At 37.3% G+C, this 27,510-nt stretch overlaps 1 protein-coding gene across 2 annotated transcripts in view; it reads right to left on the bottom strand.

Annotated features, from left to right (window-relative positions):
• Positions 1–27,510, bottom strand: part of LOC122789773 (synaptotagmin-like protein 2) — a 1,041,792-nt gene that overhangs the window by 10,734 nt on the left and 1,003,548 nt on the right. For both annotated transcript variants that reach the window (XM_044057212.1, XM_044057213.1), the window contains exons 15-16: positions 23,929–24,028; positions 5,973–6,178 (exon numbers count right to left, since the gene is read on the bottom strand). In XM_044057212.1, coding sequence (XP_043913147.1) covers positions 5,973–6,178; positions 23,929–24,028 — 306 coding nt within the window. The remainder of the gene's footprint in view (positions 1–5,972; positions 6,179–23,928; positions 24,029–27,510) is intronic.

Genomic DNA, 27,510 nt, shown 5'->3' with positions numbered 1-27,510 from the left:
ATATGCCCCCTTTGCAGAATGGATATGGAACAGCTCTGTAGCACTCCACTAATAATCACCATTTTTTGAGTAGAGTCTCCTACTGTTACCCTCCATGCCCTACCACCAGGTGACATTTTGATCTAGCTACTTAACAGAAACAAATTCAAGAGTGACTTATTCACAATCTTTTTGTGTTGCACCTTGCTCTTACTAAAATTTAAGTAGGAAAAGGCATGTGAAGTAGCGCCATGCAGAACACCTACTGACTGTATTAAGTGCAGAATAATAAATGAATGCCGCCACCTTAAACTGAACTAATGACTGCATGCCTCAGGGTATCACCAGGTCAGGTAAAATTTCAGCAGACCATCTCCCCATGCCATTTCTGACCAGCTACCCTGGCTAATAAGTCAAAGAACATTATTGGTTTGTCTGTCATGATCTTCCTTAAACCAATTTTGCCTTGGGAGATTAATAAATTGGAGGTGGGATCTCTAGAAAAGGGAAGGAACAGACAGCATAGAAATAAATGGAATCTGTGGGGAAAATACATGCAGAATAACGTTCAGGAGGAGTGATATTTCAGGGAAGGCAGGACTTGAGCAATCTATGTAATGTTAAATTGACTAATTGTTAAGACAGAAATTATAGTTGTATAATACATGAAAAAATACTTTTTTATAATGGATTATGCAATCACATCACTTTGTATTAAGTGACAATAACAAAGATGTTTTAAAAAAAGAATGTGCAAAGGACCTTTTCCATGTGGAACAGCATGGAACATGGCCTTTTTAACACTCAAAAATGAGGATTTTTCCTCATAATGAGGTATACTTGAGAAGTATACTCACAGTCAGATACTGTGGGAATGGAAACTGAAGGCATCAGTCCTACATTTACAGGAAGATGTTTAACAGCAGTTCAAAGCCTTAACCCTGTGTGTTATAGTACCAGACTATACTGCCAGCATAACACATGGGAAAAAGCATAACTAACTGACAAGTTGTTACCCTCTCTTTACAAGCAACTAGCACCTTCGCAAGATTATTGAAAGGAAAGATACAGTTGAGAGAAGAACAAAAAAGATAATCTTTGATAAAAACACAAAATGAAACTGATGAAATCCTTAGAGCTCAATCTGGTACAAAAATGTGCATGAGAACAGCAAGCCACAATATGAACATCAGCTGCTCAGGGAAGACTTGTTACAGAAAAGACAGGTGTTGATTTGAATACCTATCACAGGATGTGTATAAGGGAGTTCTAAGAGGGTAGAAAAATAATTTGGTTAAGACTGACCTGCAACACTGGCATTAAACACAGAACAGCACAGAGCAGGAGGATCAATAAATCCTCACATGCCTTCAAAATCTATGTTTTCTGTTTGTCTTAACTAGGTTATCTGCATTTCTGAAACAATTCCTTCCACTTTAAGCAATAATGTTTAATGCACTGCTCTTTGTTGCCGTATACCTTTTAAATGCTACATATTTTTTCCAGTCCTTTTTTTACATTTCCTTGCAGAACTGCAGTGAGCATTTTCCTTTTCTTTAATTTACTTATCTGTTTGTATAATTAATTATTTCCCATGATGATGGTTTTGTCATCTTCACTATTCTTTGAAATCATCATTATGTCTATTTGCCAGATGTTTTCTTTTTGTCAGACTTTACCTTCCAGATATCCGGATGTCTCACTTTTTATTGGCTTGTGATCCCTTATCCTCAGAACAGGTACAGCCCAGCTCCTGATCTGAACTTGAGAACAATAAGGGTCCAAGAATATTCTCTCTGTTTTTCAAGCTTTATGTCCATTGTTCCATTATTGGCTGTTTGAAGGCTTTACCTTGGTACCGGATGTATGAAGGCTTTACCTTGTATGAGCTGTTTAAAGGCTTTACCTTGGTACCAGCTGTTTGAAGGCTTATCTTGGTACTGGCTGTCTGAAGGCTTTACCTTGGTACCAGCTGTTTGAAGGCTTTACCTTGTACTGGCTGTTTGAAGGCTTTACCTTGGTACTGTTTTTTTGAAGGCTTTACCTTGATACTGTTTTTTTGAAGGCTTTACCTTGGTACTGGCTGTTTGAAGGCTTTACCTTGGTACCAGCTGTTTGAAAGGTTTATCTTGGTACTGGCTGTTTGAAGGCTTTACCTTGTACCGGCTGTTTGAAGGCTTTACCTTGGTACCGGCTGTTTGAAAGCTTTGCTTTGGTACTGGTTGTTTGAAGGCTTTACCTTGGTACTGGCTGTTTGAAGGCTTTACCTTGGTACTGTTTTTTTGAAGGCTTTACCTTGGTACTGTTTTTTGAAGGCTTTACCTTGGTACTGGCTGTTTGAAGGCTTTACCTTGGTACCAGCTGTTTGAAAGGTTTATCTTGGTACTGGCTGTTTGAAGGCTTTACCTTGTACCGGCTGTTTGAAAACTTTACCTTGTACCGACTGTTTGAAGGCTTTACTGTGGTACCGGTTGTTTGAAGTCTTTATCTTGGTACTGGTTGTTTGAAGGCTTTACCATGCTACTGGCTGTTTGAAGGCTTTACCTTGGTACTGGCTGTCTGAAAGCTTTACCTTGACACTGGCTGTTTGAAGGCTTTATCTTGGTAGGGCAGTTTGAAGGCTTTACCTTGGTACTAGCTGTTTGAAGGCTTTACCTTGGTACCAGCTGTTTGAAGGCATTACCCTGGTACCAGCTGTTTGAAGGCTTTACCTTGGCACCAGCTGTCTGAAGGCTTTACCTTGGTACCAGCTGTTTGAAGGCTTTACCTTGGTACTGGCTGTTTGAAGCCTTTACCTTGATACCGTCTGTTTGAAACCTTTACCCTGGTACCAGCTGTTTGAAGTATTTACCTTGGTACTGGCTGTTTGAAGGCTTTACCTGGGTACCAGCTTTATTTGAAGGCTTTACCTTGGTATGGCAATTTGAAGGCTTTACCTTTGTACAGGCTGTCTGAAGGCTTTACCTTGGTACCGGCTGTTTGAAGCCTTTACCTTGGTACTGTCTGTTTGAAGGCTTTACCTTGGTACCAGCTGTTTGAAGGCTTTACCTTGGTACTGGTTGTTTGAAGGATTTACCTTGCCCTGGCTGTCTGAAGATTTTTCCTTGGTACTGGCTGTTTGAAGGTTTTACCTTAGTACTAGCTGTTTGAAGGTTTTACCTTGTATTGGCTGTTTGAAGGCTTTAAGTTGTCCTGGCTGTCTGAAGGTTTTTCCTTGGTACTGGCTGTTTGAAGGTTTTATCTTGCACAGCAGCAGAAATGATGCTTTGCCTACATACCATTCATGTTATTAAAGTCTGCCATCAAAAAAACCCATGCTTTTCGTTGAAGTCCTTTACATCATCTTCCTGTATTTTCCTTTACTAAGAAAGAAATCTATATATTATCTCAGTCATTGCACACTGCCACAAAATCTCTCCATCGTATGCCTTTCCTTGTGAAAGTCTGGAAATATGCCCTGAGATGACTCTGTCTCCTCTATATTTCCCCAAAGAGCAAGAAAGAAGGTTGTTTGACTTAACCTAAATCTTCAGTGATGGAAGCAGGATTTCAGTCATTCAGTGCCCCCTTTTATAGCGATCTTCATAACTTATTGATGTAATCTATACCCCTCATTCAGCACTGCTTAAATACAGTTGGACTTTCTTGATAGTAATGAGCTTAAGATTTTCCCAGGCAGAGTCCACTACATCTCCTTAACACATCTAAGCTTGCATCACAATTGTTGTAAGATTTCAAAAATATCATCTCTGGTACTCACATTTTTGCAATGCGCATGCTGAAAGTCATATAATGAGAATATATGATGTAAAAGAAAGCATTTCTTTTTTTCCACAGAGCTCAAGCTGACTGCATTCAATTTGCAGGGGACTTCACCCCCACACCCCCTTTATTTCTTATTCTCTTTCTGAGCTTGCTGCACCGCCGAGAAAGATGGATCACTGACAGACAATATTAAGACGTGTCATGCTCATGTTCTACGAACCAAACTTTCACAACCCACAGATTGCTGACTTGTGAGTACTACAGTCTTGATCCATGTGACACGAGCAATGTAATGTGATCAAATGCCACCTTGAGCTATTATGTCCCAGTGGCTGTGGCTCAAACTTGGGTGATCTAAGCAAGTGATGGTAAGACAACTTGGACTATTCCATTGTGGGCAACATATCTGGTAGATTCTCATAGGTGTGACCATTTAAGAATTCTGCATTTCTGAAATTTACAAGTCGACAGCTATAAATTATAAGCTGGTGAAATGTAATCATTTTCTTAATCTATTCAAATTGCAGATTTTTTGTGCTGTTTTACATTTCATCAGTAACACTAAAATAACTAATAATTTAAGTACTCTGGCATGAAAGGGAGACTGTCATATTGTATTAAATTTCACAGTCTGTGATAAACAATTTGTCTGTTCATACAGACATTATCAGACCAAATGATGAAAGGGGTTCAGGGACTTGAATTTGACTAAAAGTAAATTTTGCATAGCAGTTGGATCACCCATAAATCAATTTGACCAGGTCAGTAATTTCACAGATAATAGAAAGAAGTAATGAAAAGAAAATTATTTTGATGTGCCAGTGGTGGCATAATACAATCTTTAAAAACACATCAAGGGTAAAAACAATTAACAGCCAGGAGGAGGTCATCAATTGCACTCTCTCATCCATACCTCTCAACTGTACAGTTTTCACAGAATATCTAGATTTTTGCCTCATATTTTTGGTCCGTTTTTCATATAATTGTGTTTTTTTGGCAAATTAGTGACAAATCATGAAAGATTGAAGTTAGAAAATAATGGCAGATATTTGAGTTTCAGACTATAAATCCTTCAGAAAATCCATGCTAATGCAAAACCTGTTATTCTATCAACTTTCTAAGTTTATAAGAGCAATATTTAAAAATTGTCCCTATTTTTGGGCCTTTGTCCCACTTTTATTTATGGCTTTTCCAGAGTTCTTGCTCTACGAGGTTGAGAGATATGCTCTCGTCCAGTCCTCATAATCCTCAACCAGTCAGATATACAAAGGGTATGGATATCTATTAGGGAATGTAACAATGGAAAATTCACTGCTGCTCTCCTTTTATCCATTGCTGAGGAGGGATTCATGACAACTCAAAGATCTCTCTGAAGCTGAATTATGCAAATACAGTCAGCTGTAAACCATTTCCAGTGAACTTAAAACTGTGTTTTCTGCAAAAGGCAAACCAGGGTTACATGGAGAAAGGCAAAATCTCATTTGCTGAAAGTGTTTTTATGTGAAGTGCATTTACATAATTAGGCTTCAGAGAGTTTGCCATTGATCACTGTATCATAATCCCAAGGAGTTAACCAACTGCAAGGGCCCAGGGGTGGCAAATGAAGTGCAGATTGTTGGGAAGCTCATAGTTTGAACTGTGAACCAGTTAGTAGGCTCATTGCCAATCCTCTGCATCTAGAGCAATGGTGCCCCATGTACATTACCCTTCCACAGGCTTTCATAATGTTCTGTAAATGTTGCTTCTAGTCATGTCGAAATCTCTAACCTTCTTCAATCATTTGGTTTTATGAAGTTTGTGTTAACAAATGAAAGCGCTTATATTAAAATATAAAATTTAATGAAATACAACATTCTTGCTTTCATTCCAAATTGCTTGTGTTTTTAATTTATTTTTTTTTTTTGTTGTTGTTTGGTTGGTTGTTTTCCGTTCTATTTTTTTTCTCAAGTATCATCAGCACTATAATTAGTAGAAACTGTAAGCCTGAAAAATTAAAGTCTGTGGAGCTGTGCTCAATGCAGAAAAGGATTCTCCTCTTGGTTTGCTAAAATGCATTTTTACTGAATAAATGGCTAATGGTATTCCTTTGTAACAACAGAGTGGGATTAGTGCAGTTTATAGCATGTTGTCAGTATGGAAAAGAGACACAGCATCATTTTTCAAATTTATCTTCTAGACATCTTTTGACAAAAAAAATCTTACTTGTATGGAAAATTCGTTTCTTATACCTGTTCCTAGTCCTAGACGAACTCCTCCAAGGAAATGGTTGGTTAATTTTTCATGGTCCCAAACTGTTAATTCCACACATGCATCTTTCAAGTCCTCTGTATGGAACCCATCATAGACAATGGTGTGGTTGAAAACAGGGTTTGTATCTTTCTTGACAACACGTGTTTTCTGAAAACTCTTCTTACTGGTGTCCGGAAGCACATAACTGGAAGGAGGGAAAGACAGACAATGTCAGTCTACAAAGTACTATTAACAAAATACTTAACTTCTTTTTAACATGTCACAGATGGGTAATTGATGATCTAATATTAACACCTTTCATGCCTAATACACTTGTAAACTGTCTAGGCTGACAGTACATTACTACTACTGTCCTGAACCTAGGCTACAGAATTGACTTACAAGGTGAAGAAGTGTTCCTCTCTAAAGTTTAATTTCTTCAGTAACTGTACTAAGAGAAACATGAGCCCCTAGGATGCAATACCCTTCATTTTTTCACTATAGCAATTCTCACATGTATGAACATAGAGCAAGAATACATTGAGCTAACACAATGCCAAGAATAAATATGCAAAGGAACACAAAGCAAATAATAGCTTTTTAGATACTACAATGGGACCTTGCAACAAGTACAGTAAGACATTAGGCATATAAAGAGATGTCTTATGCCTTCACGTGATCCCTAGTCTCTCTGATTTGTAAGGTATTGGCCACCGTTTAGGAGGCACACACCTCTGTTCTTATTAACCTGTCTTCATATGCAGCTCATTTCCATTTCTTTCCACTTTACTCACCTTTTGTATCTGCAGTTACAGCAAATGTATGAAGGTGCACTTAAGAAAGTTGTCCTCCACTTTTAGATGAAGTGCACTGCTATAATGAATGCAAAATATTAGTTGAAATACAATGTGCTAATAATGCAAATGTAGACGGATTTAGCATATCCTTTTGCTCATCTACAAAAATCCGTTTTCAGATACACTGCCATAATTGATGTACCTGCCAGAAAAATATTTTTGTATATGTACAAAACAGGTACAGGAAGAAAATATGACACTACAAACAATACTACTCAGTAGAAACCTTTAACAAGAAATGTAATATACTGTGATACACAGAATAAAACTGAAAACTGCAGTATCCTTGAGATGAAGGCCTTTTTGTTTGTACTAGACTTTAAGTACTGTTGATGTTTTCCTGCTGCCAATGGTAACTGCAGAGAAACAGATGATATGATATATTAGAAGCAGCATTAAAGTACATAAACAGGAGAACTGGCAGTTGCTAAATGTCTTCCATGTATCAGTATGGGTCTTGCTGAACAGTTATAATCACAAATAATTTAAAATAAACTTGCAAATTTGAATCTCCAGTTGATTCCAATGCATCTGTATTTCAAGAAGGTACTGCTACTATATAATGTAAAAATGCTATATTTTCTTTACTGAGACTGTGATTACAGGGAATTCTTGAAACTATAACAGATATTCATTTGGAACAGTATGTGAGACTTGCCGGTGAATTCTACACTGCCCACTGATTTGACAGATGTCAGTTATCCAGACTAAAAACAGACTTTTAGTGACAGTGCTGTTACAGGTGCAAACACATATTACAGAAATATGAATTTATATCTGTTATTGGAGATATAAAACAGTAAGGCCTGCATACCATATGAGAATGGATGGGACTGAGAGGCCAATGCAGGTGTATTGTTACAACATGAAGACACTAGTATGCCTGTGTGCAGTGGTGTGCCACTCGGTCAGGAGGTTGTGCATGCATGGAGGCTTGCATGCAACTCCCAAGATTGTGTATGCACAGAAGCTTGCATGTACCTCCCAAGTCAGCCACAGTAGAGTTTGCAGGCTTCTATAGGGCTGGGAATAAGTTCACATGATTAGCAAATGATTTTTTGCCTCTGCTGGGGAATGAATGGGCTTGAACGTTCTCAAACAGATGGAGGTACAAATGGGCCAGTTAGGTGCTGGAAACAAATACAGTAAGGGCTGCGCATTATTGATTCTATTTAACTTTTATTAGCATTTGTTTTCAAATACTATAGTTACAATAACTAATGCAGTATTCTACAATGTACTGTATAATTACTTATAATATCTTCCACCCTATTGGTCAAGCTATTTCAAATGACCACGTTAAATCTTACAATAACCACCTCGCTAAGAAATCTAATTTGTACAATATGCAATAAAATATTGGGTTAGTGTAAGGCATTCCAACTTGTAGGTTAATGGAAATCCATTTATTTATTTATTTTCATTTTGTAACAGATTTGTCTTGTGATTAAATCAGGTGGCTGTAATGCATGAAGTACTGCATGAGGCATAGGAAATTATGCAATAATCCATGCCCTGGGTCATGCTTTACTACTTCAGTAGTCGGCTCTCAAATACACTGTAATTCATGAGGATAAAGGCTGAACAATGCTCCTATGGTACTGATAAATCATCATCAACTACTTACTTTGGAGTGGGTTATGGTTCCTCCATTTTTTTTTCCTTTGGCTACACTCCATGATAGCACTGCTTCAGAAATGGGAAACTAAATTATCACACATCCTGGGTCATGCCTTAATAATTCAGTAATCAGCTCTTAGAAGCTCTATAAGACATGAGGGAAAAGGCTAAGCAAAGCTCCTGTAGTACCAATCGTCACCACTAACTACTAACTTTGCATTGAGTTTTGGTACCTTTAAATTATTTATTTATCTGTGTTTTTAATTGGTTCACTGTTCTGATCTATATCGACACGTTTTAGAGGCAACTCCAGTATGTAAGAAAATATAAATATTTACATGCTTTGAACATAAAGTAGTGGTTAATTCATGAACAAATATCTCTTAAAACAAGCATTAAAAGAAGAAATCTTTATCATTATCTATGAAAAAAAGACATTTTGTCATACAAAAAAGTACACAAAGTAAATATTGCACTCTAACTCACTCAAGGTGTGCATTGATGCCACCATTCATTCCTGATAGTCACACTTCTGTGTTCACTTGTGATTGTTGTTCTCCCCTTTCCTAATTTCCCATCTGCTCCATTCCTCCCCAGTTATACTTATTTATGTATTGATTTAAACCTGTTTATTGGGGTAGAACACTGATCAAACAATGACCAGTTACAGGTTCAGCCTGGGTTAAATCATAAGGTAACAAAACAATGTGCAGTATACAAATAACGGTGGTTTACATTTATGAGTGAGCACAGGACATCTCACAAACAGCGGGTTGGGAGGGTGGCCTAATGGTTAAGGCGTTAGCCTTACAAACACGAGGTGCAGGGTTTGAGTCTCACAAGGGATAATTTGCTAGGCTTAAAATGGCCTAGTACTAATCTATGAACCTATACATAGAAAATATCACAACCTAAATATATATACAATTACATAATTGGAAAAGAAAAGGGCGAATAGATTTAAAGTAAGAGAAGTACAAGTGGTTCATAGGTGTTTACTAGGCTAATGACCACAAGGACCTTTTTAAGCCTAACCATGGATCCCAAATCTCTGACAAGTTCTGGTACTCTCAATAAGTGTAAGCAGGGACCTAGGAGATGAACCATATACAGGTTACCTGTGTCCACTAGAGACATAGGTGCAAAACCAGCGGTGAATTTCCTGCTCCTTATCCAATTGTCCAAGTTACACTTGAATTGGGTAGGGAGGAACTCTAATTCACATGGATGGGGAGCCTTTCCAGAGAAGGGATAGTCTCTGGGATGCATACCTGTCTCTCCAGCAGGTCCTACTTATATCACAGGCAAGGTTCAAGTCTTTAGAATGGGTAATTCTAGTGCTGTTTGTTTTGTAGAAATGCAGGAGGTCCATCAAGGTGGGGTCTGACAATGCCTTGCATGCCAAGCATAGAGCTCCACCCAACAGTCTATAGGAGAGAGAGTACAAGGAAAGGGCTTTGAAGTGGTCTGCAGAAGACATGTTACTTTTGCCCTGTATTTTTTAAGTGAGGAACCTCTGTGGACATTCCAGTTGTTGGATGTGACTGGTTAGGTACATACCAAAGGGGCACTGTACTCAGTGATAGGTCTAATGAATGCCAAATACAGTAAAATAATGATCTCCTTGGACCTAGATGCTATACTTTTGTTTATAAGTTGCATAAAATAAAATGATTTCCGCACTACTGTAGGCACATGATGGTCAAAGGTTTAATTACTATCTATGTGTGTCCCCAAGTCCCTTACTACTGAGTTGATTCTTAGGGATGTGTTGTCAATATGATAATTACCATGACTTCCAGAAGGATACTGTTATACATTTCCTGGCCTTTAGTTTTAGTCCATGCCTCTGATGTAAGTTATAAGTCTGTGTCAGCCCTTCCTGTAGGACATTAGTGTTGATAGGGGATTCTATGGCTGCTCCTCGTTTGCAATCATCTGCAAATGTTGTCAACCATTGCCTTTGACACTGGCCTTGACTTCAGAGAAGTAAATGCCAAACAGGAGCAGTCCCAGTACTGATCCCTTAGGGACTCCACTTTCAACTGGTCTCTTTGTAGAGGTGGACTTCCCAGTTCTAAATCCCTGGCTCATATCTGTGAGCCAGATGGCTATCCATAGGATAACACATGGGTTTATACCTAATCTTTTGAGTTTATCAACAATGCCCGAGTAGTGTAGCAGGCAGTGTGAACCATTTATCCCTTATCCTTTGCTTTGGTGACTTTCTTTAGGAAGTCCACGAGGCTGAGTAGGCATGACCTACCCTTGACGAAACCAAATTGGGTTGGGTCCAGTGTTTGGAGGTTTCCTATGTCATTATCGATCATTTCCATGACATGGGTAGTCATCTAGGTGAGGAAAGCTAAAAGAGACAAGTAAGATGAAAGAGAGAAACTAGATTATGTGTAGTGGGTTTAGTATAGTAATTGTGTGGTAGCTGAATCATACTTTAGGATGAGTGAGTTAATCAGGTAGATCAGGTATGTTGGAGGTAAAGGTACACAGCTGGCACTATCAGTTTAAGTGACATATCCTTTAGATGGACAAGTGCATTTAAAATGTTTTTGTAAGTATTGTTTGAACTATAGCCAGTCTGTGGGAGTAGTTTTGTGTGATCAGCTAAATAAGGAGGAAGCGACTGCCATTTTTTCAGGCCATTTAAGAGAAGCAATGGCATCCTAGGTTATAGGCTTTTGTGGCAGTAAAAAGTTTTGAACGTCACGGGGAGGGGGTATCAATTTTCAGTAGTTTGAACTGTAAGAAACATGAAGAAGATTTAATCTGGTCTGTACTGGAAGACATTTAGTATTTGAAAAGGTAATGCAGTGGTACCCATTACATGCCGAGTTAGGTATTGATAAACATATTTTATTGGCGTGTGTCTGAACGGTGGCAGAATTTTTGACATGAAACTAACATTGTTTTCACTTTTCTATGTACACTGTCATCAGTCTACATATTGGCCTGCTGTGCTAATCTTCTTTGGGTGACCTGTCACTATCTGCAGCAATTTGCCACTGCAATGCATGTGCTGGCATGCACAGACACAGGCATGCTAGCATGCTTTGGCTCTGATTCTATTCACACTCACCATGCTCCCTTCGGGCACATGACTCTTGCCATATGGTAACATAGCACTGTTCTAAATGTTACTGCTGTGTCTCATGTTTTTATGTGTCCCTTTGTTCGGCATGTGGCACTGTCTATCCTCTGCCTTCTACATTGCTAATTAGCTCTCTGGCACTTTGCACAGTGAGCTCCTTGGACATTAGTGTACTGCTTGTCGATGAATCCAAGCCTCTGCTTCAGTCCAATTATATCAGCAACAAATGACCCCCATTCCCTTAAAATTCTAGTAGTGACAAACAAATGTCTTATATGGTAGATTCTTTGTATAACTTACACTATGCTTGAATTATTTTTAATCCATAAATCTTGCCTCTGTTATCCTTTCTGAGGTTAAACATGTTAAATACTTGAATTACTTCCTCTCTTGTGGCATGAAGAAACATTGCATACTGAATGTTTTCTGCAGGTCCACTTACAGTAAGATATAGCTGAAGTCTTTACATCCAGAGGTTTCCAAAAAGCTTTAAAACCACTGGTAGTTGCAATAAAGTCACCTTGAGACAAAAACCTGGATAGATGATGTTGAAGACAATGATGGTTCGATGGAGTTTGTAGAAATGTTTTTGAGAGTGAGATTTGAGACTTTTTGGTACATAGTTTCAGTGAGATAAAATGAAAATGTAAAAAAGGGCTTTTAATGAATTTCTGATTTATAGTTCAGACTTAACATTCTACTGCCCATGGATATGGCATTCTTTGGTGAACTTGTGCAAAAAAAAAAAAAAAAAACAGAAATAGTTAAAACTAGACAACACAACAAAAATTCAGCTTTTGCTCTCAGGTAAGTTAAATTCTGACACTGAGTCAGAAAACCCATTTGACTCTGACACCATGCATTACATGTGCACATAAGAGTACACATTTTGTGAAGATGAAGAATGAGCAAACTGTGCGGAGACAGACATAGCTCTTCACACTGTGAAGCCTTACTTCAGACCAGCTTAGAATGTGATATGACATACCAATCACAGTAGCAGCAAGACACATATATATATTAAACTAACATTTCAAATGCACCTATATTTGTAGCGCATTCAGTCATGGGGGGGCATGCTGCTCCTTGTAAGAAACAATGAATATAAGACCTGCTTTGATGAGCTATGTACTGCTGAATAAACAATGCATCTGGGAAATTAAACCCCAGGAAAGCAGTTGAGAGCTGCATGGGAAGAAGTAGTAACCATAAAACTGGAAAGAAACCCAAGGGAGTAATCCAAAGGTAGTCAAGTACTGTAAGAAGGCATCAAGCAGGCTGGTAGCCTACTGGGATGTGAGTAGGAAGCATTGGTTATATACAGCTCATAAGACCACCATCTAGTACATTTTGTGCAGCTGTGGGGATCTCTTTTTTGCAGTGGCACAGTACAGATTTAGTTCAAAGAAGAGCAATAAAATAATGCAGGTTCCCTATTAGAAGACAGAAGATGCATTCTTTCGAATGCGCATTGGTCAAACTCAAAAGACGCTAATGGTAAAAGATCAAAGTGGCTTTTAAGCAAATTCTTTCCCTGGTAAAGAATTCACTTGGCCGCTTCGTTACTTTGCTGTTTTCGGCATTGTAGTGCGGTCTCGGAGTTGGTATATTTAAGTAGGGGGTGTAGGGGGCAAAGCCGCTCAGACACATGCCAATAAAATGTGATGTTTAAAGTGTTTTATTTTATTTTTTTTGTTGGAACAGCAATTTTTTTCCCTAGGAAAAAAATCGCTGTTCTGACAGTTCGAAATTGTAAGCTTTCACTTATATAGGGTCGATCAATTACCGTTCACTTTTTTAAGCGTTCGGTGATCTAATATAGACCCAATAATGCAGCCAAATAAAGAACAACTGAGAGTAATCTGTATATTTGTGAAGAAAAAAGAAGAAAGGCAGATATGACAGAAGATTTTAAGAACATCAGATGAAAGAAGAGAGTCAAAGAGGGCACCGGCTATCTTTTTTCTTTCTTTCTTTGCATACCTAGATACATGCATACATGCACGTATTTGTTTACCAGGATGGTCAGAATGGGCAGTACCTCTTTTCAGCAGAGGCCCAGGGAGAAAAGCTCCAACATTAAGTTCAATAATATAATATATAATATGCATGAACAATGAAAAAGTAAGTGAGGCTTGACAACATACACCTTACATTGTAGATTTAAAAAGACACACAGTAGATTAAACATGAGCATGTACTGTGAATACTACTTAGGTTAATCACATAGGCAGGCATATCATAGCTGAGTTAGGTAAATTCAGGGAAAGGACAAAGGTAGAATGATATTACATACTAGGTGGATTCATGTCAATTTGTTAAAGGCAGTTTTGGTGAATGCAAAAACTCAAAAGCAGTTCACAAAACCACCTTCAGCGAACATTAAAATAATTTTTTGCGGGAGGGCAAGCCCCCATGTAACAACCATGTGGGAACACCCCTCAGAATTATAAATTCTATATAAAAAGGCAATTCCCACTATCAACAAATGTGGGAAAGATATAGTTATGGTAGTACTTAGGGGGAGAAATATATTAGTTTAGCTGAGGGTAGAGTAAGAGCACGACCGGGTATAACTGATTTAGAGTAGACAGAGTTAAGAAGCATCGGGAAAGGGTAGATAGAGTTAGGTAGTATTAAGAGAGAGAGTAGATAGAGTTAAGCATTACTGAGAAAGAAAGGAGGTTAATCTAGCCGGTAGTGGAGCGAGATTAAGACCAGGCAGCCATCAGATGTTGCTTTTGATCCTGTTTAAAGCATTTAAGTGTTGTGTCCAGTCTTAGAGGGAGTGGCATGTTATTCCACATTCTGGAGGTGTGGCATTAGAAAAGGGAATTACCTGCTGAATTGCTGAATTTGGACAGACTTAGTAAATTTTTATCACTTGAACATAGGTTTTTGTTAATTATTTACTGAAGAAGAATATTGTCAGGCTTGGGCAATTCTCAGGGATGTGGATTAGAATATGTGTGTGGGAGTTCTAACCAGAGGAGTTGTTTTATTTATTTATTTATTTATTGACATTTGTTAACCGGGTTTGTCCAACTGGGCTTGTGGCCCATTTTCAGTGGAGACCCGCTTAAGGCTAAAACTGATGAGACCTTAGCAAATTACGTAGAAAAAATGGAAATGGTGGGAATAATATGCAGAATAAAGTTTTGGAGGAGGAGTGAGATTTAAGGGAAGGTAGGAATTGGGGAATTTATGTAATGATGGATTGATGATAGTTCAATAAAAGAATACATGTGATATATAATGCTGGGAATGGGAACGTGGTTTGTTTTCTTTTATACAAATGTATGTTTGCCTATGCCTTAAGTGATAATGCAATAAAGGTGTTAACAAAATTATCTGACCCATGTGGCAGGTTGTGACTTTAGCACTCTTGTTATAGCACTACTCAAGTAGTTTCAATTGGGTAACTTGAAGAATAAGAATGGGGCCTCAAAGAAAAGGAGTAGATATGCTGTGGTTATGTGCATGTTAGCATCTTCAGTCAAATAAGGCTTAATTCTGTTGACTATGCCGAGTTTTTCATTTTTTGACTGCATCTTTTACATGGATATCAAATTTCATGTTTTCATCTATTATAACTCCTAGGACCCTGGTGTGTGAAACTATTTTAATTGTGGTGCTATTGAAAGAGATTAAGGTGAAGAGGGATTTGTTGCCATAAAATGGTTTGGGAGTGAAGTAGAGTTTTTTTTTTCTTTTTCTTTGGAGTTCAATAGGATTTGGGAATTATTGAGACATGCATGCCTCTACAGACAGGATGGATTCCTGAGTAAGTTGTTGTAGGTTTTCAATGGCTTTAGCTACAGAGATTATTGTTAAGTCATCTGCTATAGATATATATAGATATATATTATCTGTACAATTGAATAATTTTTTGTGGGTTTGTATAGGTCCTTAATACAAATATTAAATAGGAGTGGTCCTAAGATGGAGCACTGGTGGACACCTACCGATATAGAAAGAAAGAATTAGATGTCAGTGTTCTGACTGTTTTCTGTCTGTCAGATAACTAAGTAGAGAACTATTAAAGGGATGTTTTGTCTAGGCCAAAGGAGGAAAGTTGGTTAAGAAGCTTGGGATGGGGTCCGATATTAAAGGCTTTGGACAGATTGTGGAATACTGCTGATACTAGGTTACTAGTATTGCAATGGAGGTTAATGGAAGTACAGAAGTTGTGGAGTACAGAGTTGGTACTTTGAATTAAGGAATGCAAGAGTTGGTACTGTGGCATGGATGAAAGCCATTGTCAAGTATAGGGTTTATTAGTTGATGAATATACATTTCTAGAGTTTTGGACTGATGAGAGAGGATAGCAATGGACTGATAGTCAAGTCTGTTGATTTTGTACCTTTATGAAGTGGCAAAGTTTAGGACTTCTTCCATAGTATAGGGATATAGCTCTCTTTGATAGAATGGTTGATTAAGATAGATACCGGCTAAGCTAAGGCATCTGATTATAATTTAATATATTAAGTAGGAATATTTTCTGGGACAAGTATTGCTGGTTTTTGATTACGGAAGTTTGTATAGGTTTGATGGATATTTTTTGTTAAAATCAAAAGACCAGTGTATAAGGCCTAAGTGGAAATAATCAGAAACATTATTTTTCACAGAAAGCATGGTGGGTAACTGTGGCGGCATGCTGAGGGGGCTGTAGGTTCAAAACAAACACAGAATTCAGGAATGGATGGGACATAAGGCAATTTTTATTCAGTAGCTAGACAAACAGTAGCCCTACTGGACCAATAATTCATTTTTTGCTTTTAGAATCTGTGGGTCTGAGGGCCACAACTACAGTTTTTCAAAAGTGTGGCCCTACAAGTGTGAATGGTGGGGAATGCATACTAATTCAAAGACTGTGGTCCCCAAATTCCAAAGTATAGCATTCCTGGAGTTAGTATACATATGTGTGTGTGTGTGTGTGTGTGTGTGTGTGTGTGTGTGTGTGTGTGTGTGTGTGTGTGTGTGTGTATGTATGTATGAATTGATGTTCTCTTCCTGACTTTTGCTAATCTCTGTCTACATTTGATTTTGGATTGAATTTATTCATTTAAGGTTTGGTTGATTTTTTTGTATCTTTTTCTTATATTGCATTTTGTTTTAAGTTTTTGTTCATTTTGGAGTTTTAAGATGTCTTGGCTTTGGACAGTTAAAAATTAGAAAATAATTATTTTGCAGACAGTGAATAACATCCAGTTAATTAGCGAGAGGAGCTGAGAAATAGCATTCCTTATCTACATATATTTAGTGGCATCTGTATTTTGATGTAGTGCTTGTTTGACTTGTTCGCTGACTGACTATTGTTGATCTTTGTCTGAATTTGCTTTTTCCCACCTACCCAGTCTGCTGCCTTTGTACATTTAAACTTGTTGGCTTTTGAGTTGCCACCTCTACTATAAATCTGATTTTGGGCATTCCTCCCAGTCCCATCTCATCAGCTCATTGGACAGAGCACTGAGAGATCATCTGTGAAGGCCCTCCCCCTACGTCTCTTAAATTTGAATTATCTTCTATTTCCTCCCGTCCTGCTTACTAAAAAAATGCACTGTATTCAGCTGCTTTTATTATACTTGTGGTTCCTCCAACTTTATTTAGCTTTTTGCTGCATTTTTTTAAAGTGTTCAGTTGGACTTAACATGTTACATTTATTACTGCTTGTTAGTAGCTTGATTACATTGCAACTGTTCTTCTAAGTCTCTTAGTTTTGAATTAAGCACTTGGGCTTCAAACTACTTATCTTACATAAGGAAGGTTTGTGTTCTACACTCCTGTGGCAGAACCTGAGATGTACCTTCCTTCTGAGTTGGGAATGGCTGGTTGAAGATTTATTGTATCTGCTATTTTAAAATTGTCTTAGTTCTGGTTTAAGTACTTGGGCTCCAGGCCGGTTATTTTACATTAAGAAGGTTTGTGGTCTGTAGTCTTACGGGAGGAGAGGGTAGCCTCCGCCCTTCTGAGCTGGGAATAGTTGGTGAAGTTTTATTGTGCCTGTTATTCTAACTGTAATTCTGGTTTAAGCACTTGGGCTCCAAAGCGGTTATTTTACATTAGGAACGTTTGTGCCCTACATTCTTGTGGCATTACTGTCTAGACAGACTTTTTTAACTACTAGGACATCTAGTTTGCACATAGCTGAGCGTTGCTCATCAAGTCCCTTGTTTTATTGACCTATTCAATATTTCCACTTCCCTCGCTCCTCCCTAGTAGATCAGTAGCCATGGATATGCACTTCCTGACTCTATCTGTGGCCAGTCTGGTTGAGATGGATATTTTGAAGCATTCCAACACTTAGCTCATGTACACTGACAACCCACCTATTATTAATAAAACAGATAAAGTATGTGAGAGGTGTAAATACACTTTAACACTTGAGGCAAAACTCTTTCATACAACCAAAACTAATCCCACAGAGGCTGTCAGTGACACTTGCACCATGCTTACTAAACAGGGTAAAAACCCTACACATAAAACTACTTATGCGGAGGCACTTACAGGTAACCTTCCTAAAACAATAAGGCCTTCTGCACAGTACAATCAAAGAAAGGGTCTTCAGCCATCACATAAACACTCTGTTAAAACACTACCCACAGCTAGACATAGTAACACCATATCCAATGCTTCTACTGCTAAGCCCTTAAGACAAACTAGTGCACAACCAAATTTATTGGTCATTGGTGATTCTGTAGTGAGGCACAGTGATGTCACCCTCACTAGGCTGAGTAAGCAGAGAGTCATGGTTAGCTGCCTTTCCGAGGTTAGGATCCATCAAGTCACAGAGGCACTCAGGTCATTGAATCACAGATACCCGTATGACTCTGTCATAGCCCATGTGGATGTTAATGATCTGCGATGTATCTCCCTTGACCTCCATCAACTATATGAAGCAATACATGATCGAGCTCGCTGATTATGTGTCTCAGGCAGGTATGAACCTAGCACTGAACAGCATACAACCCTCTCCAAGGATGATGCCACATTACCAAGAGAAACTGATTTTAACAAATGGCTTAGCTTCTAGTGTCAATCCAGGGAGGGTATAATATTTGACGGCCTGGGAGGACATAGTTACAGACCATGCTACGTTGCCAGGGACAGTCTGCACTTATCCACTCTAGTCTTTTGGATATTGGCAAAGACCTTTTCTATCACCCATAGTGTCTTTTTTAGGCAATGCAAAATTGATAAACCTACTGACTTAACTGAACCTATGAAGGAATATCTGAAGGTGCTACTGCTCAATGCCAGAAGTCTTAATATGAAAGTCCACTCTTTGCAAGTCCTCTCCCTGGAGAGTGTAGACATCTGTGCAATAATAGAGACATGATTTAAAGTCATGGAGGGTACCCCAGCAATGCAAGGTTATAATGCCTTTTACAGATGGAAACTAAAGTTGGAGGACTTTCAGTCTATATTAAAACCAACCTCACATCCAGACTAGTTAAAGTTTATGACCCACTGGAACATGTGTAGCACACCATAAACAGGGTGTCATACCATATCCTTGCAACATATAGGCCCCCCTCCACGTCTCAGGAAGCCCATACTAATCTCAATGTACTAGAGTCCCTCACCATTCAACCCAATAGGATATTCATGGGGGATTTCAACTACCCCTCTATAAACTGGGAATCCTACGCCACTTCCAATGCACAAGCCCAACAATTTCTAAACTTTGTTAACACCAAAACCCTGGAACAGTTGGTCTAGTCTCCTACCAGGGGTTCAAACATCCTCAACCTTGTACTCACAAACATGGGGGGCCAATGTTCTTCACCCAATGTAATGTCTTCACTTGTCAGATCTAACTGTAAGGCAGTATTACTTGAAATAAAATTTTAATCTGGGGATTCAGTGAAGCTAAAAACCTTTAGGAACTATTCCAATGCTAACCTCTCTCTACTAAGCAACACTTTGCCTGGCTAAATTCCAGGCACCCCCAAACCCAGTAAAAACCATAGCATATGCTGAGCTGTTTACAAAATCTCTGTATAGCCACATTAACAGCTGTATAGAGTGAGCTTTGCACACTTGTATTAAGAATAGGACAATCTGAAAAGACAAGTAACCCCGGTGGAATCATAATATCAATCGGTTATACAACAAAAAAAAACAAATCTTGGCCAAGCGTAGGAAGAACAAAGACACACATACATAATAAAACAGGTAGGTAAAGGGGTTAATTAATACTTCAAAGGCTAAATCTGAAGAAGAAAAAATGCTTCATAGGCAAAGAACAACCACAAAGCTTTCTACAGCTATGTCCTTAACCTCAGGGGAAATACACAACAATGCACATAACTGATTGTAAATGGCATCACCCACATTGAATTGGAGGCCATTGCCAACCATTTAGCTGGCAGATTCAGCTGAATTCCCCCGATATTCTAAAGGAAATATTGCATATCACAATCCTGCCAACCATTACTATGGAACAGGTGATCATTGCACTTTCCAAGGCCAAAAACACTGCATTGATGGGCCCTGATAACATCAAAGGATGTTTAATAAATAGCATGAAAACATGACCTATCTTGTCCACCTGAATCACTTTTCAACTAGAACCTTCAGTCAGGTTTTGTGCCCAAGGAATGGAAGATGGTAACAGTCATTCCCCTGCACAAAGGAGGTCCATTCACTAATCTGGGTAATTACAGGCCCACACCAGGCTGATACGTAAGACCATGGAAAGAATCGTTATAGACCTGTAAACGATGGACCCATCACAGTTAGGCTTTGTTAAAGGAAGGTCATGCCTACTAAATCTGGTGGACTTTTTTGAGAGGGTTACCAAAGCACTGGATGAAGGTAAGACTGTGCACACAGCTTATCAACCTGGCCAACGCTTTTGATACAGTACCCCACACTCAGGCATTATAGACAAGCTCACTAATTTAGGTATAAACCCTTTTATCACCCACTGGATAGCGGACTGGCTCACTAATAGGACCCAGGAGGTCAAAATAGGTAATGCCATTTCCAACAAGAGGCCAGTCACTAATGTAGTCCCCCCAGGGGTTGGTACTGGGTCTGGTCCCTTTTGGCATCTATTTAATTGAAATGGAAGAAAATGCTGAAGAGTTATGGCTGACTAAGGTTGCAGGTGATTGCAAGCTTGGGGTTACCATCAATTCCCCTGCAGACACATACATTATTCAAGAAGGTCTATCTCTGAGTAACAAATGGTGTCAAAGCCATGGTCTTAAACTCAATGCTAAGAAATGTATAATTGTACCCTTTGGGAAGTCAATCATCCTAGCTAATTACCATATTGATAATATGCCCCCTAAGAGTTGACCCAGTGATCAGAGATCTGGGTATGCACATATGAGTTGGTTACATGAACATATGAAGTGTCCATAGACCAAATGCTACGATTCGCAATACAAAACAAAATAAAAAACAAAAATAGTAACTTTAGCAGAAACCTGTCTCAAAAAAATTGGACATATTGAAGTAAAATGGATTGGTTATAACAGATGCAAACTTTACAGACTAGACACCTTAAACTTTCTGACTCAAAAAGAGATAAAACCAAAGCAAACCATACAATAAATTCAAATTAAAATCTTGACATTATTTTAATTAATTTCCCCCAACAAGTTAAAGTCTGCTTTAGTTCTGCCCAAGACAATTAGTGATTATTGGCTTATAACAACTGCATGAGCATCAGAATGCATCAAATATTATTTAAAATACTTTGTTCTAGAAATACTCATGATTTTGACCAATCAGCTTCCACTATTTGAGCTTGAGAACACTGAGTAGATTGCTATTTAGGGTCTATATCACATCGTCAAACTTGTATAAGTTCAAACGATGCAATATCGAACCCAAAAGTCTGAAACGCAAAAATAGCGAAGCCATGGCACATCGATTTCTTTTCCCAGTGAAAAAAATCGGTGGGCCGTTTTTGGGGCTTTGCTATTTCCTCCACTATGGTGTGATCTCAGAGTTTATATATTTAAGTAGGGGGTGGGGGGTGAAGCCCCCACTTTAGTTTAAGGTTTATGTTTTTTTTTTTTTTTTTGCTAGGGAACAGCAATTTTTTTCCCTGGGAAAAAAATCACTGTTAAAAAAAATCATTGTTCTGTGTGTTTGTTATTGTGCGGTTTTGGACTTTTGGGTTCGATATTACATCATTCGAACTTATGCAGGTTCGACGATGTGATATAGACCCTGCTATTTATAACTGTACAGAGCTAGCCTCAGAACTTTCATCTTAATCAACACTGTCTGTAAGTATGTTAGAAGTATGTGCGTAATCAACTGTATTCTCAAAAACTTTTGCCCCAGAACAGATATTTGTAATTTGAAGGAAGTTATTTGTAATAGTTTGACTGAGAATTTTAGCTAGTGGTATTATTAGAGCATGTTTGAAGCTACTAGAAATTATTTGTGGTGAGTGCTAGACTGTAAATAAATGTTCAAAGTTTGTAGATAGTATTGCTATCAAATTGTGATATTTTTTAGTGAATGACAAGCATGTCCAGACTATATAAGACTTTTCTTAATTTGAGTAGCTCTAATATTAACTTGTGATTTATCTAGATGTTTGAGGTATAATGTTGGATAATGTAAAACTTTATGCAGTAGGGCAGTTAGTGTAGAATAGGAAGGATTTGTAAATAGCTTTGTGTCATTGGATTGGGGAAAAATATTTTGTTTGAAACCGATAATTAATGTTAGATTAAGTGTTTGCTTATGAGCAGTTCTAGGAAAAAATATTAATGCCTATGAATTTTATTGTCTGCTAAAAGTGTTTAGCTTGTCCTAAGTAATATGTTTATTGTTGGCTTACTTAATGAGTTTTTGCCGTTTTAGTTTCTATTCTAGCCTCATGTTGTAATAATTTTAAAAGGTTTGAAAGGTTATTTTGGTCTTTTGTTTCTCAATATTTAGCATTTGTAGCAATCTGGGGGTAAGCCATGGAGTAGTATTATTTTGTAATGAAACTAGCCTGTTTTTGATGTGATAAGACACACTGTAGAAAAATAAAAGTACTGAGGTTGACTTCTGTTCATACACAACTACATTTCCTATATACTCTAGGATTTATAGAAAATCTGAATTTAATAATGCATATTTACATAGAGACAGTGCACATCCAGGGTTTGTTAAAAAAGGAATAATTAACAGTCAAGCAATGGAGCTTTGAGACTAATAAGTAAAGAAGAATTGTTTTTACAAGAAATACTGAAGTTAGAATATTTAGTTTTACATGGGGGATATGATAAAGGTTTTATCGGAAGAATATGGAATAAATATTACAGAAAAGAGAGAGGGAATGCATTTCAATCTTGGCAGAGGATGTAGGATGAGAAAAGTGTGATAGAAATATTAAGAGTAAGAAATATAGTTTAATATGTCCAAGTAGATAAAGTGTGGATTCTCAAGCCTTAAAACATGTTATTAAGGAAAATTTGAAAATTATTTTGGGAAATGTAGATTTGAGTAGGATCATAGGTGTAGAACTTATATTTTCTGATACAAATGGTGGGAATATAAACAAAATTTTATAATGGGGTAAAAACATTAGATATGATGAAACATTTAGAATGTTTTCTAGCAGAGAATGTAGTAAATGTTGGTTTACAAACTGTAGTACAGTTTTAATGTTATAAGGCATGAGTAATAGTTTTTGTCCAGTAGGTTAGCTGACATGTGATTCTGAAAAAGGTGATTTGCATAGTAACCTGCTATACCTGTGATTAATTTAATATAGGAAAAACAACAAGGTTAGCAGTGAGTATAAAAAGGAAACCGTTACCGATGCATTAAGTAAACATTTGTCCAGGTTTTAAAAGGTGGCAATATAGATTCTCTATTGGAATATAGAGAAAAAGTATAGCAGATAAAATTGAATGCCTACACAACACCAGGGTTAAATGAAAGTGTTAATATTGAATGTCTTTTAAAATTAAAAGGCTTGTTCAGATTTTACACTGGTTGTTTGAAAAATGAGGAGAAGGATTTGTAAGAGTTGGGGAGTCTATAAAAGAGTGTAAGAGTTTCAGCTGTAATATTCTGAAGAATCTCTAGAATAAACAACAAAAGTGTTTATCATTTATTGAATGAGTAATTTTGTGTGGTTCCTGTGTACATTTTTAGTGTTTTTTGGTTTTATCAGCACACAGGATTCTTATTATTTTCTGAAGCTTCAATGTTCTCCCGAATTCAGAAATGAATTCTGTCTCTGCACTTCCACAATATCACCATCTACCGACTGGACTCCCTAGCAGCTTATGTCTGGGGTGGCTGCCCCCCTTTGCTCAGTTCTAGTTACTTCTCTGCTTATGGCCATCAGAAGCATTCTGTAGCAACAGTTTGGACCCCAAAGCAAAGCATTTTTGTACTTACCATTTTACAAATGAATCTACGCCAGCAAGTCGTAGTTGAGGTAAGTCTTTGCAATCTTTCACCCAGATATGAACTTCCCCTGTAGGTGGATTCCTAAATCCTAAAATGCAAAGAAAATCATCCTTGGTAAATATAAACTGCTGCAAACAAAATGAGTTAAACAAAAAGTCAAACTTATGCAGTAATTTTTTGCTTGTAATCATAAGGACCCAGCTATGCAGTATTTCAAATTTCACACAGACCAAAAAAAATCAAAATGAACAGAAGACATTTTTCAAGGTGATTTGATAGAATGGCATGTTTAACTTATTTGGTTATTTACTGAAGTAATCCATGTTATAGTGACATCAGCATTCTTTATTTATTTACTCAATTAGGTTTTGTTACTCAGGTTAGCCTTGCTAAGATCAAACTGATTTTCACAGGGGATACGGGGGTGGGGTCAATAATTCAGTGTTCTGTTTCTAAAAATATATTTAAGTAGTTTAAAAAGACTCTTCATTTACACTACATGTTTCTGAAGAACCAGAATAATACACTGGAGAATGCTTCTTAGAACTAAAACATTACATTACATTACATTATAAGAAGTTGCTGGGTAAATACCATTCATATAATTTAAGCATGATCCATATGCAATACAATTATTCTAAGAATAGTACAGTACACTGGAGAATTTTTTTTTAACGAACAAAACACTAGATTATATGAAGCTGCTCATTCATACAGCTTAGGTGTTGTCCAGTATTTTAATATAAAGTAACATCCCATTGTACAAACAGTAAACACTATAAGCTGCACTTTAACTCAAAGACGTAGTCTGTGTGGTAGGGGTGAGACATCTCTTACACCAATATGTCATTGTAAGGGTGCAGAGATTATCATCATGTAATTAGACAGTACGTCAAGTATAAATAGGAAAACATGTGATTTAACTTAAATTTATGTTTAGCTGCATACATCTTGCTTAGAAACTCATTAGATGGCAACCATTTATGGAAAGCTAAAGTTATGCTGTGAGTCAGAAAAACGTAGGAGAGCTACATGATACTGTAGTCTGTGCATGTTACTGGTTTGGACAGAAACAGTTTGCATTGGTATTTGAAGGAGGTGCTATCATGGATTGCATTCAGGCTACTTGGTAATATAGTCCATTGCTCACTGAACGTGAGGGTTATATCATCATATTTGGTGCTAGTTTTCTTTATGGTTAGTACATGGCTTTTGAAGAACATGGTTGCTTTGATGGGTTATGTCAGTTTAATATCGGTATGATGTCATGGCACAATCTGGTGCATAGCAGCTTGTGAATGAAGTATTTACTTTTTTATATGACATCTGGTGTAAGTTTGCAAGCTAAGGTAGTAGTGTGAGTAGGACTTGTTTCCTAAAATATCGCAGGTTAAAACAAGTATTTATTTATCTGGGAAAGCCGAATTGATACAGATGTTCATTTTCAGGGACAACCTGTATGTTTGACTGACTTGCTTTGAGTCACACTGAAGAAAAATGGAGACTAAAGGAATCCAAACCTGGAATACTGGAAGCAAATAATTAATACCTCATGGCCTGAATTCTCTGTGCTAATGGCCAGATGGTAGATTGTTCACATTTCCCATTGCAGATACTTAATAGTCTAGTTCTGGTAATAGTAATGTTTCAACTGTTGGTAATAGCTTGTCCTTTAGACTACATAGGGCTACAGGCTTCTTGTGGAATTGTGAAATGTAGAACAATCCAAACGGATAAAGCAAACTTGTAAAAATTGAGAAATAAATAAAAAACAGCCACCAGAGAGTAAACAAAAGTCTCTACTTTTAATACACCACCAAGAAAAAATAACCAAACGACTAAGTGCTTTCACCAGGCTTCAACCACTGGCATCTTCTTGTGGAATTGTGTTATTACACTTCTAGTGTACTATTTAAATGTGGAGTTAGTATCAATAGTTATTCCTAGTTGTTTACAGTGTTGTACAACTTCAGTCTCAGAAGTAGACCCAGTGAGGGAGAAGTTGATTGTTCTCTTTGTAAGTTCATTTTTGTTGTTGAAAAGCAACAAGAGAAAAAAAAAGAAATAAAGTATGGTTAAACTATAGGAAACTATCAAACCCAACAAAACTATAGCACAACAAGGAAGTAAGAGGCAAGTATCAAAGAAAAGTAGAACAAGCAAAGCAAGAATATTACACTTACAAACATTGTTAAGAGACCACAGCCCAGTTGAAGTTCTAACATAATGAGTAGACAGACAAGGACATCCCAAAAGCAAGTAGATGTAAAATAACCAATTACATGTATTGAAAATAGTATTATTTTATTTAAAAACAATATTTTAATCACAACTCAAATTCTTACAGATTCAAAGAACTAAATGTTAATAAAATGTTCTGAGTTTACAGTAGTTTAAACTTATTTATACAAAATAACACTACATCTTTCTTTATATCCATGATCTTCAATATATAGCAATTTCAAAACTGAATTCAAGTGTTTGTCATTTGCTTATTTTTATTACAAAGTACCTTCCCACATAGTTCTTTCTAAAAAATCCATATATTTCTCACCACAACTTTATCAGTCACCTCCATCTTGTTTTCATTTATAGTGTCATATTGGCATGTATCACATTTTCCTCTCTCATTTTTTTTCATGAAAAAAAATCCTATTTTTTAGATGCATCCTCAAACTCTAAATATATTGCTCTCAAAAAATAACTGCTTAATAGTTGCATTATCTTTCTTCAACTGATAACTGCACATTCTATCCTATCCATTTGCTCTGTACTTACTCTCTTATTTTCTGAATTTGTTATACAAAAGTCTCCACATATCTGTATCGTATTTTTATTCTACTCCTTTTGAGAACTGCTTTTTTAACCCATTCCTATAATTTATTCCATCTTGAAATGATACACTATGCATTTACAGTCTCCATATACCATAAGTTTCTATTAACCATATTCTGTTTTATTAACTCTTTTCGAAGCAGAAATCCAAACTTCATAATTCACTTCCTTGTAACTCTTAGAAAGTCTGTCTGGGGACCTCTACTGTTTGGAATATATTTCTCTGAAGTACAAGCAAAAAACTAAAAATCTGTGGCTGTCAAAGTTTGCTGATGAATGCAAACTGGGAGAGGTCATAGACTCTACAAATGATGTCAACATCCTACAAGAGGGTCTTACATAAACAAATGACTGGTGCCAAAGTCATGGCCTTAAACTCAATGCAAAAAATGTATTATCATCCCTTTCAGTAAAGGCAGTATTCCTGCTAACTACCACATCAATAGCAACACCTTAAGTACGCACTCAGTGGTGAGAGACCTGGGCACACAGGTTGACAGCAATCTTACCTTTGACCACCATGTCTCCACAGTGCTAAGAAGGGCATTCTGTATTGCTTATCTCATAAGTAAGGGCATTGCCTTTAGAAAAAAAGAAGTTATAACCTCCCTGTACTCATCTCTCATCAGGCCAATAAGCTGAGTACAGCGCCCCTTTTGGTATGTACCTTTCGAAGCAGCTACTGCAATCAGATAGATCACAAAGGTTCCTCACAAGGAAAATTCAAGGTCTTCA

This window comes from Protopterus annectens, chromosome 15.part0 (assembly GCF_019279795.1).
Source record: "Protopterus annectens isolate FY-2018-M chromosome 15.part0, PAN1.0, whole genome shotgun sequence".
Taxonomy (NCBI): Eukaryota; Metazoa; Chordata; order Ceratodontiformes; family Protopteridae; genus Protopterus; species Protopterus annectens.
The sequence above is the reverse complement of the archived record's forward strand: the minus strand, read 5'-3'. Positions and strand labels throughout refer to the sequence as shown.